Source organism: Scyliorhinus torazame, chromosome 2 (assembly GCF_047496885.1).
Source record: "Scyliorhinus torazame isolate Kashiwa2021f chromosome 2, sScyTor2.1, whole genome shotgun sequence".
NCBI classification, from domain to species: Eukaryota; Metazoa; Chordata; class Chondrichthyes; order Carcharhiniformes; family Scyliorhinidae; genus Scyliorhinus; species Scyliorhinus torazame.
Window position 1 is genome coordinate 181,355,296 of NC_092708.1, and position 12,643 is coordinate 181,367,938.

The 12,643-nt window shown below is 46.1% G+C and overlaps 1 protein-coding gene across 3 annotated transcripts in view; it reads right to left on the reverse strand.

Moving 5' to 3' along the window:
* Window positions 1-12,643, reverse strand: part of ahr1b (aryl hydrocarbon receptor 1b) — a 264,814-nt gene that overhangs the window by 98,698 nt on the left and 153,473 nt on the right. For 2 of the 3 annotated variants that reach the window (XM_072480944.1, XM_072480951.1), the window contains exon 3: window positions 4,915-5,030. In XM_072480944.1, the coding sequence (XP_072337045.1) occupies window positions 4,915-5,030 (116 nt within the window). Of the gene's footprint in view, window positions 1-4,914; window positions 5,031-5,164; window positions 5,234-12,643 lie in introns of those variants that run through there. The other variant, XM_072480959.1, reaches the window with a different exon arrangement.

A 12,643-nucleotide genomic window follows, 5' to 3' on the forward strand; every position in this document is an offset into this window, starting at 1 on the left:
CACGTGCAAAAAACACACACACTTACAAAAAACACGCACTCTCCCTCATTCTGTCTCGCATACACTCACTCACTCTCACATGCACACATGCTCACACAAAAGCACTCTCTCTCCAGTCATTTAAAAATGGTACCCCGATCCCATCCTGCACTGCGGAGTTCCGGCAAGCGGAGCTCCTCAGTGCAGGAAACGGGACTAAGTGCTGCCTCGGTGGGGCATTCCCAGCTAAGACAATGAATTGCTACAAAGTCCTGAGAGATAGCAGTGTTTTTCGGTGCTGTGAGCACCGAAAACAACCGGCTAAATGCACTCGTCGCGGGACTCTGCTCCAATGTGGTTAGATCACACCCTCTCTCTCATACACATACTCTCACATAAACACACACACTCTCTCTCACACACACTCTCACATAAACACACACTCTCTCTCTCTCACACACTCTCACATAAACACACAATCTCTCTCCCTCTCACGCACTCTCCCTCTCGCACGCGCTCTCCCTCTCGCACGCGCTCTCCCTCTCGCACGCGCACTCCCTCTCGCACGCGCACTCCCTCTCGCACGCACTCTCTGTCTCACACTCTCTTGCACGCACTCTCTCTTGCAGCACTCCCTCTTGCACGCACTCTCTCTCTCGCGCACTCTCTCACTCGCACACACTCTCTAACTTGCACGCACTCTATCACACACTTCCTCACAAACCTTCACTAACAAATACACATCACTAACAAATACACACTCACTCACTCGCTCACATACACCTTGCACACTCTCACTAACACGCACACTCTCACAAATGCACACTCTTACACACACACTCACTCACACGCACACTAAAAACACATTCTCTCACACACACACTCACTCGTGGTGTTCTTGCGGCGGGCGGGACGGTAGAATCCAGCTCACACTCTCTCACACACTCACAAAAACATACATTCTTTTTCACTCACTCTCACACATTCACAAAAAACGCACCAACAAACATGCACATGTCAGCATGAAAGACTAAACGTTTGTAAATGTATCTGCCTGCACAAAGCATGAAAATTCCCAATGAATCTACGACCACAGATATATCAAACTTAAAGTAGTTTCTTTAAAGATTTACAAGTGTCTGTCATCTAGCTCCTTGAGGAAGCAGTCCAAGGAATCTCCCAGTGGGACACTGTTTCATGCTGACTGATTGGAGTTTACTGTGTAAGCTTTTGAGATTGGAGATTGCTGGATCTATACACACATGGGAATGAAGAGTGAAGGTCATTGACCACAGCGTAGCAGACACAGCTTCTGTCTCACAGTTCTGCGTTGGGAGTATTCAATAAATGATGCAGGAGCCTCAAATGAAAGTTACAGCTGTTTGCCGTGGCACTGACTGGCCAGGCCACTCTCCAGAAGCCTGTGCTGTCTATCCCAGGAGGGGACTCAGAACTAACACCATTAAAAAGTCAGGAAGCCATTTCAGGCTGGAGGCACAGGGGTTGCATTGGAGACCAGCTGCTGCTGAGAAAACAAACAGACAGTTGCGGCAGACAGTCTGCGCTTTGGGGCAATGAAGCACTGATGCCGAGGTCAAGTCCCCGGGCTGCCTCCTCTTTGGAGAGCTTCAGCTAAGCCTAGGTGTGGGGAAGCCACATGTCAAGGTGCTGGGGGAGCAGAACAAGACAAATGACTAAAGTCCCATTTTATCAGCATACCAAAGCAATAAATGAAGATGATCAAATAAAGCCCGGAACACAATGTGCTGTGGGGACCACAGATCTACCAAGAGGAACAGCTGCTAAGATTATCTAATTTTTCAAAATATTTTTATTCTCCTTTTTCACATTTTCTCCCAAATTTGCACCCAACAATAAACAATAAGCAGTAACGAATATAATGCCAATCCCCATATCAACAACAACAATCCCATCCTCCCACCAACACCCAAACAACTGCCCGCATGTTAACATAAACAAATAACAAAAAGGAATCACCATTAACACATACAGTCCTCCTCCCCCCAACCCTCCCAACTAATGTTCGATGTTATCCAGTTCTTGAAATTGCATAATGAATAACGCCCATGAAATGTAGAATCTTTCCATCCTTCCCCTCAGTTCAAACTTAACTTTCTCACGAGTCAAGAACTCCACGCCAGGGTGGAGAGGTTGCTCTCCATCCCAACAGGATGCGCATTTGGGCGATCAACGAGGTGAAGGCTACAACATCTGCCTTCCCCCCCCGCCACTTTTTGCAACCCTGGCTGGTCCAACACCCCGAATATAGCCTCCCGAGGGCCCGGGTCCAGTTTTACATGCACCACTTTAGAGATTACCCTAAACACCTCCTTCCAGTAATCCTCCAGCTTTGGACAGGACCAAAACATATGAACGTGATTTGCGCCCCCCCCCCCCCCACAACGTTCACACAAATCTTCTACCCCCTCAAAGAATCTGCTAAGATTATCGATTGTGGTTATATTCTGAAACATTTCCTCATTTACTTTTGTCAATTGACAGAGGAGCTGATGACAACTTTGGCCAAATGGTTCCTGATTTATTCCTGAAAAGAGAGACATGAGGTCAAGGTTTTTCATCTTGCACTCATCAGGATAACCACGAGGGCTGGGATTTTATGACGGCAGCAGCAGTTCACCATTGGCCACCAGCGGGATCTTCCGGTCCCGCCAAAGCCAATGGCCATTTGCCTTGCTCACCAGCCGCACCACCGAGGAACCGGCGTGTGGAGGGGGGTTGTCTTCGGTGGGACCAGAAGATCGTGCCGGCAGGAAGGGCTGGAACATCCCACCAAAGAATTCCAAATTGCAAACAATCACAACAATATATACAACAGGAGAAAAGGATGTTGATTGGTGGGCAAATCGACTCTGATTGGCCAAAGTGTGGCTATGGAGAAAGCAATGTAGAACTCTCAGCTCCCCAAGCTCGTGGGTAACTCAAAAAGACGCAAGGCTTGAATTTGTTTTGTTTGCAGAGAATGGGTACATATGTGTGTGTGAATGTGCATTGCTTCCAGCAAGTGTAAATGAGCCACATAATGAGCATGTCTTATGACCTGAAATTGGTTGTTAGTGTAGCTATTCGTGCACTCAGGATTTTTCAGCAAGTGCTGCCCAATCACAGAATCACATCCAACTGTAGACATTTTGTTTTGGATTGGTTGAGTACTGTCTGTAATCCGTCCATTATGAACAAATCAACATTCTGTTTGATTTGATCAGCCGTTCATTGCAGCACATAGCATCGCATCGGCACCGAAATTCACAGTGTTCCTCAATTGTGCGTTAGAAAGAATGTCCGCACATCCTGTCACTGAAAAATCCTAATCGCGTAACAACTGCACAGTAGTCGAGTGAAACAACTTTGTTTATGAGTTGTTCAACTTTTTTGAGCGACTTTGTCTTTCTAGCGTAATCGGAGGTACACCAGACAATTTTCCAGTCCGATAGTTGCAACCTTATGCGCGTTTGTGAGTTTGCGCAATACCCAGCGAACAATAAACTGATCAGGATAGCCATTGTCCCGCTCTGTTCCATGTTCAGCTTGCAAGGTGGGTAAATGGCTAGAGCCCTAGTTACAAGATTGCTGACAAGGCCAATCTTATAACGTGTGGAGCTTTCTGAATCCAAACATGACTCCACCAGTGAAGGTGACCAGAGTGTTCTACTAGCTACACTAAGAACCAACTGAAGATAATCAGTTGAGCTCGTAATGCGGCACATGCTAGAAGCGACATACATTCACACTCAGGAAAGGTTTTTCCTTTTTAAAAATTACCCAGGAACTTGGGGAGCATATAGCTCCCTGTTGCTTTCTTCACGCGAACCCGTCTCCCATCCATTGACTCTATTTACAATGCAGAAGGAGGCCATTCGGCCCATCAAGTCTGCACCAGTCCTTGGAAAGAGCACCCTACTTCAGCCCACACCTCTACCCCATCCTAGTAACTTAGTAAACCAGTAACCCCACCTAATCGTTTTGGACACTAAGGGCAATTTATCATGGCCAATCCACCTAACCTGTACATCTTTGGACTGTGGGAGGAAACTGGAGCACCGGAGGAAACCCACGCAGACATGGGGAGATCGTGCAGACTCCACACAGACAGTGACCCAAGCCGGAATCGAACGTCGGACCCTGGAGTTGTGGAGCAACTGTGCTAGCCACAGCTGCCCATAAGGCCACTGGAGAAATTCATGGGTCTGTGCAGTTGAAAGAAATAAACGGCTTCCACAGAAACAGCCACAAAGCCTTTTTCATTCTTTTTTAATTCATGGGATGTGGGTGATGCTGACTCGGCCAGCACCTGTTGCCCATTCTTAATTGGCCTAGAGAAGGAGCAGTTTGCATGAACTGCTGCAGTCCATGTGGTGTAGGTACATCCACAATGCTGATATGGAGGGAAAATGCAGGATTTTGACCCAGCGACTGGTGTCGCTCAGGAGCTGAGACTGATCTTTAGCTGCTTCAGACAAGCAAAGATAGCTCAACAGTGCAGCAGTCATGAAACTGTGCTAAATTTTTGCTCATCTCAAACACTGAGGGTCACTCAAACCGCCCCCCCACGATCAACTCTTTGACTGGTGTTCTTCGCTCTCTACATGTACAACTGTCAGAATCACTCACGTCTTGAGTGAACGTGATGCCAGGTTCCAATAGTGCTGTTACTAACCTCTCAGTTTATATCCCCTTACCTTGCACAATGGAAACTCCCTATTTCGTCCTTTTGCACTGAAAGATAATCAAGTATTCAGCAAATTGCTGCACAGTTCAATTAGTGTCCTGCCTTGGCAACCTTTGCACTCAGTGGCTCCTAAAAGATTTATTTTTAAATACGCAAGGAAAAGAACGATGGAGTGTATTGCAGTATTAAGTGGGAGATGTGACAGCTATCTGACCTAAAGCACAGACCTGCAGTAAAAGTTCTCCCTCTGGCAGAACTCCATCCGCCAATCCCGACACGTTCCTGTTGCCTTGGTTACCATTTCCGTCGGCGATCTTGTTACAGCTGTGGTTCTTCAAGGCAACTGCAATGAAGCACAGTAATGGGTTTAGCACAAACATAATATTTACAAAAGCACTGCTGTGCATGTCAAAACCTTTCAGTCCATTGGCTTTCACGCACTGTGAAGTTGGCTATGAGTGACAGCAATGCCTACACCTTCTCGCAGGGATTAATCTGAAATCTACAGCTATGTTCTTGATGACTGCAGTCAGAGGGGGACCCACAGGTAACCTGCACTGCGCGATACGGAGGCTGGGGGAGTTACCCTGCCAGCACTCCGACACCCTCACCGAATGACAGCCAAATTCCCATTAGCCACGCTGACAGAATCACGCAAATCTAATACATGGCAAGACCATTTGGCCCATTGTGTCTGTGATGGTCAAAAAGAGTTATCCAGCCCTCATTCACAGCCTTTGTAGGTTACCAAACCTGAAGACCATAAGACATAGGAGCAGAATTAGGCCACTCGGCCCATCGAGTCTGCTCCACCATTCGATCATGGCTGATATGTTTCTCATCCCCATTCTCCTGCCTTTTCCCTATAACCCCTGATCCCCTTATTGATCAAGAACCTATCTATCTCTGTCTTGAAGACACAAGTGATTTGGCCTCCACAGCCTTCTGCGGCAAAGAGTACCACAGATTCACCACTCTGGCTTAAGAAATTCCTCCTCAAAAGGTTAGTTCCTTTAGTCTGAGATTGTGTCCTCTGGTACTAGATTTTCCTACAAGTGGAAACATCCTATCCACACCCACTCTATCCAGGCCTCTCAGTATCCTGTAAATTTCAACAAGATCTCCCTCGTCCTTCTAAACTCCAACGAATACAGATCCAGAGTCCTCAACCACTCCTCATACGGCAAGCTCTTCATTCCAGGGATCATTCCTGTGAACCTCCTCTGGATCCTTTCCAAGGCCAGCACATCCTTCCTTATTCCTTAGATATGGGGCACAAAACTGCTCACAATACTCCAAATGAAGTCTGACTTAAGCCTTATACAGCCTCAAAAGTACATCCCTGCTCTTGTATTCTAGCCCTCTCAACATGAATGCTAACATTACATTTGCCCTCCTAACTGTCGACTGAACCTACACATTAACCTTAAGAGAATCTTGAACTGGGACTCCTAAGTCCCTTTGTGCTTCTGATTTCCTAAGCCTTTACTTCTTTGAAATTAGTCTCGGCCTTCATTCTTCCTACCAAAGTGCATAACCTCACGCTTTTCCACATTGTATTCAATATGGCACTTCTTTACCCACTGTCCAAGTTCTTCTGCAGCTCCGTTTCCTCAATATTATCTGTCCCTCTGCATATCTTTGTATCATCTGCAAATTTAATAACAGTGCCCTCAGTTCCTTCTTCCAGGTCATTAATGTATATTGTGAAATGTTGTGTCCCAACACCGACCCCTGAGGCGCACCACTAGTCACCGGCTGTCATTCTGAAAATGCATCTCCATTCTCTGCCTTCTGCCAGTCAGCCAATCCTCCATCTTACTCTTAACACCATGGGTGCTTAACCTATTTAACAGCCTCCTATGCGGCACCTTGTCAAAGGCCTTTTGGAAATCTAAATAAATCACGTCCACTGGTTCTCCTTAGTCTAACTTCCTCGGTACCTCCTCAAAGAACTCTAACAGATTTGTCAGACATTACCTCCCTTTGACAAAGCCGTGCTGACTCAGTTCTACTTTATCATGCACTTCCAAGTACTCTGCAATCTCATCTTTAATAATGGACTCTAAATTCTTACCAATGACCAAAGTCAGGTTAAATGGCCTATAATTTCCCATCTTCTGCCTCCCTCCCTTCTTAAACAGGGGTGTTATGTTAGCCATTTTCCAGTCCTCTGGGACCCTTCCTGCCTCCAGTGATGCCTGAACGATCACCACCATTGCCTCCACAATCTCCTCAGCTATCTCTTTTAGAACCCTGGAGTGTATTCCATCCGGTCCAGGTGGTTTATCCACCTCCAGACCTTTCAGTTTCTCTCAAACCTTCTCCTCACTGATGGCCACTACACTCACCTCTGCCCCCTGATTCTCCAGAAGTTATGGCATCCACTGATGTCTTCCACAATGAAGCCTGATGCAAAGTATCTAATCTGTTCCTCTGCCATTTCTTTGTTTCCTATTATTACTTCTCCAGCCACATTTTCCAGTGGGCCAATGTCCATTCTTGCCTCTTTCTTACCCTTTTATATATTGAAAAAAACTCTTGCTATCTTCTTTTATATTTCCAGCTACATAGTCATATTTCATTGTCTCCCTCCTTATTGTTTTATTCATTGTCCTCTGCTCGCTTTTAAAGACTTCCCACTGGCTTCCCACTAATGAAAAATGGGTGTACATCTCTACCCCCCCCCTATCAGGCGCTGAGCTCCGGACACTCGCCACTCTCTTGGTGAAAATATTTCTCCTCAACCTCCCTCGAATCCTTCCACCAATTACTTTGAATCTACTATTCTAAATTTGCTTTAAATATTGAGATCAAGGTTATTGACGCTTCTGCTAATGAAAATAGGTCAGTCCTAATTACACTTTGCCCAGGCCTTATGTAATTTTATTCACCACAATTAAATTTCCCCTCTGCCTCCTCTGTTGCAAAGCAAACAACCCCGTTCCATTCATTCTTTTCTCAAAGCTAAATTTCTCCTGGCAACATGCTCCGTACATCTCCTCTGCACCATCTCGACTCTGCTCACATCCTTCCTGTAAAGCTGTGTACCGAATTTTCCCAAATTTCTCTAGCATTGCGAGCTTTTCCTCACTTCCTGCCTGGCTCTGTCCCACACTAATCAATAGAGGTGGATCACTTTGATGAGTCAACAATTCCATTACCAGCTTCCCCAATCCAGGACAACTGTATCGTTGGCAGGAATGTGCCTTCGCAGCCAGCACCACAAAGATTCAAAATTAATTTGGAAGATGGCAGAATGGCAACAGCAACTCCTGGCTTACAAAGCCAATAATTCACTTCATTTTTATTGTATGGCGATTTCCCAGAGATAGTGGATGCCCTGGTGAGGATCTTCCCAAATTCCTTAGATTCTGGAAGAGTCCCAGCGGATTGGAAGTTGGCAAATGTACCACTGCTATTCAAGAAAGGAGGTGGAGAGAAAACAGGGAACTATAGGCTATTCAGTTTGACATCAACTGTTGAAAAAATACTGGAATCAATTCTTAAGGAAGTCTGAATGATGCATTTAGAAAATCACAGTAAGATCAGACAAAGTGAAAATGGTTTGACTAAAGGGAAATCATGTTTGACAGAATATATTAGAATTCCTTGAGGATGTAACTAGTAGGGTGGATAAAGGGGAACCAGTGGATTTAATATACATGGATTTCCAAAAGGCATTTGATAAGGTAACCGAGGAAGCCAGTGGTCGTAAAACTTGGATTTAATGAATTATGCACAATAAGCTGTCTATGGCAGTAACTCTCACCCAATCCGGTTCCCGTTGGACAACTAACAGCTCGGGATCCTGCTTGGGCCTGTTTTATATATATAGATCTAACGAGCTCCAACTGGGTGGCCTCCTGCTCCAATCTGGGGAGCTCGTACTCCACAAGTGCCACGGGAAGATCCACAATGGTTTCCCCATGGTCCTAGTGGGGGTTACAACAGTACCACACAAAAGGTTTATATATGGATTCATGGAGTTAGGGGTAATATATTAGCATAGATAGAGAATTGGTTAACTGACATCCTGTCAGCAAAGAGTGGGCACAAACAGGGCATTCTTAAGTTGGCACACTTTGACTTGGCAGGCTTTGACTAGTGGAATGTCACAAAGATCAGTACTGGGACCTGTGCTATTTATGATCTATACTAATGAATTAATGAAGACACAGAGAGTAATTGCATCTATGTTTACTGACAATACAAAGCTAGGTGGAAATACAAGTTATGGGGATGACACAAAGAGGCTACAAAGAGATATGGAGTCTGCACGTTCTCCCCGTGTCTGTGTGGGCTCCCTCCGGGAGTTCCGGTTTCCTCCCACAAGTCTTGAAAGACGTGCTTGTTAGGTGAATTGAACATTCTGAGATAAGTTTACTGGGCAACAAGAAGGCAAAAGGAGAGTAATGTGGGGAACTTATTCACTTTGGTTTTAAGAATAGAGTAGATTTTATTTAAAGGTATGAAACTTGTAAATATTATGTTCAAAGAGGCTTGAGTATGCTTGTACAAGGAGGTGGTGGCCCATCAGTGTTATCACTGGACTAGTAATCCAGGATCCCAAGGTAATGCTCTGGGGATCGGGTTCAAATCCCACCATGGCAGAAATCTGGAAGTAAGTCGAATGATGACCATGAAACAACTGTCGGAAAAACCTCTGGTTCACTAATGTCCTTTTGGAGAGGAAATCTGTTATCCTTACCTGGTCTGGCCTACAAGTGACTCCAGATCTACAGCAATGTTGCTGACTCTTAAATGCCCCTTCAAGGGCAATTAGGGATAGGTGATAAATGCTGGCCCAGCCAAAGAATTTAAAAAAGAACGCAAATGCAGCATGTAATGGCGTATTGGCCTTTATTGCAGGATATTAGAGTACAGGAATAAAGAAGTCTTGCTATATTTGGGCAGGATTTTGGTGAGACCACACCTGGAATAATGTGTGCAGTTTTGATCTCCATAGTTGAGGAAGAATATATTTGGATTGGTGGTGGTACAGCGACGCTTCACTAGATTGGTCCCTGGGATGAGGAGGTTGTCCTATGATAAGGGTTTATATCCTCTGGGGTTTAGAAGAGTGAGATATACAAGATTCTGAAATGGCTTGACAGAGTTCTCCTGGCTGGGGAACCGGCAACACGGGGGCACAGACTCAGGGTATGGGGTTGATTATATAGGAATGAAATTAGGAGAAATTTATTCATTCAAAGGGTTGTGCAGCATGATAGCATAGCCGGTAGCACCGTTGCTTCACAGCTCCAGGGTCCCAGGTTCGATTCCCGGCTTGGGTCACTGTCTGTGTGGAGTCTGCATGTTCTCCCTGTGTCTGCGTGGGTTTCGTCTGGGTGCTCCAGTTTCCTCCCACAAGTCCCGAAAGACGTGCTTGCTAGGGAATTTGGACATTCTGAATTCTCCTTCAGTGTACCCGAACAGGCGCCGAATGTGGTGACTGGGGTCTTTTCACAGTAACTCCATTGCGATGTTAATGTAAGCCCACTTGTGGCAATAAAGATTATTCGAAAGAACATTTGGAATCCTCCATTCCAAAGGGTGTGGAAGCTCCATCGTTGAATATATTTAAAGTTGGGACAGACAGATGTTTTGCCTCTTGGAATGAAGGGATATGAGCAGACGGGAGTTGAAGCACAAGGTCATCCATGATCATATTGAATGTCGGAGCTGGGTCGATGGGCTGAATGGTCGAGCCCTGCTCCTATTTCTTATGTTCTTATGTTCCCATGTAACAAAACTGTCCTAAATAAAGGGTTTAGTGTTACTAAAGCTCTTATAGGGAACTTCCCCATCCAAAGTGTTGGTTCATATGATGTGACATGGGTGGTTTGTTTAATTGGTGGACAAGCTTTACTTGATAATTGAAGTGGTGGCACAATTCTGGAGAGTGACAATGATGTCAGCATGAGCTGGGAGTGATTCTGGTCATGCGTCACTGGGCATCATAACTGCTTTTAACCATTTAATAGAGCACAATATTGTCCAAGGAGAGGCAATTTGCGCAGGACTGTACTGCCTCATTCTAAAACTGAAAGCATAGGCATAGAAGGGAGGGGGCGAGAGCAGTGGAGTGCAGCAACAGGGGTGAAAGAGGAAGACGGGAAAGGGGAAAAAACAGCGGACAAAGGGAAAACTCAGACTGACCCCGGGAGGGGGGCCAACACACTAGCCGAAAGCTAGCGCCAGGAGGTACGAGAGAGAAGGGGGGCTTCGGCGCATCTCCTGTGGCGGAGAGACTTCTAGCAAAGGGGGGGTAACATCAAAGAAGGGAGACAAGTGGGGGAGTACAGGGGGGAGAGAGATGGGGGAAACTAGCAGAAGGGGAGGGGGGAAAACGCAGAACAATAGATGGAACAAAGGGGGAAAGGGCTCTAGGCTGGCTATAACAAGCCACACATGGAAATAGGAAAGACGATGGTGCTGTAAACAACCACTTTGGAGGGCCCCGAAACAAAGGGAAACCCTGGAGTGCAGGAGGACATCCACATGGCGTATACATAGGTGGTGGGCATGTTGGGTGGCCCCTGGACAAAGGGAAACCCGCAGCGCAGGGGCTCAGCCTCATGGTGAGAACGGTGACTGCAGGCATTTTGGGTGGCCTCCAAACAATGGGAAAACCGGGGGTGCAGGGGCACATCCACCAGGTGAGAGAGAAAATGCTGGAAAATCTCAACAAATCTGGCAGCATCTGTAGGGAGAAAAAAGAGCTAACATTTCGAGTCCAGATGGCCCTTTGTCAAAGCTGACCCAACTGGGACAACACGGAGTTTATGACAGAAATCCCTGACATAGACAAGCAAAACTTAGCATGGTGGGAACTTTAACTGTTTACAGGACCCCCCCGGACAGACAGGTCGAACCCCAAAACAGGGACGACCTCTAACATGGGGAAAGAACTCGGGATATTCATGGAGCAGGTGAGGACAGTGAACCCATGGCAGTTCACCAACCCAGGGGAGAAGGAGTTCTCCTTATTCTCCAAGGTACATAAAGTATATACCCGGATTGAGTTCTTTTTCGTGGGGAAATCAGTGCTTCTAGGGATAGCAAGAGCGGAATACTCAGTGATCGTAATCTCCGACCACGCTCCACAAAACATGGACATGAGTTTGGAGATGGGCCATGCCCCACGCCCGCCATGGAGGCTGGACACGGCCCTCCTGGCCGATAACGATTTCTGCGAAAAAATATCACAGGCCGCAGACAAGTATATAACTAATAACCAGAATGGAGAGATAGATGAGGAGACTGTGGAGGCATTTGTGGTCATCTTCAGGAATCACTGGAGGCTGGAAGGGTACCAGAGCACTGGAAAGTGGCTAATGTAACACCGCTGTTTCAGAAGAGAGGGAGGCAGAAGACAGGAAACTATAGGCCGTTTAGTCTGACTTCAGTCATTGGTAAGATTTTAGCGTCCATTATTAAAGATGAGTTCACAGAGTACTTGGAAGTGCATGATAAAATAGGACTGAGTCAGCATGGTTTTGTCAAAGGGAGGTCATGTCTGACAAATCTGTCAGAGTTCTTTGAGGAGGTAACAAGGAAGTTAGACAAAAGAGAACCAGTGGACGTGATTTATTTAGATTTCCAAAAGGCATTTGACAAGGTGCAGGATAGGAGACTGTTAAATAAGTTAAGAGCTCACGGTGTTAAGGGCAAGATCCTGGCATGGATGGAGGATTGGCTGACTGGCAGAAGGCAGAGAGTGGGGATAAAGGGGTCTTTTTCAGGATGGCAGCTGGTGACAAGTGGTGTGCCTCAGGGGTCTGTGCTGGGACCACAATATACATTAATGATCTGGAAGAAGGAACTGAAGGCACTGTTGGTATGTTTGCAGATGGTACAAAGATCTGTAGAGGCACAGGAAGCAGCGGCTGCAGAAGGATTTGAACAGGCTAGGAGAGTGGGCAATGAAGTGGCAGATGAAACGCAATGTGG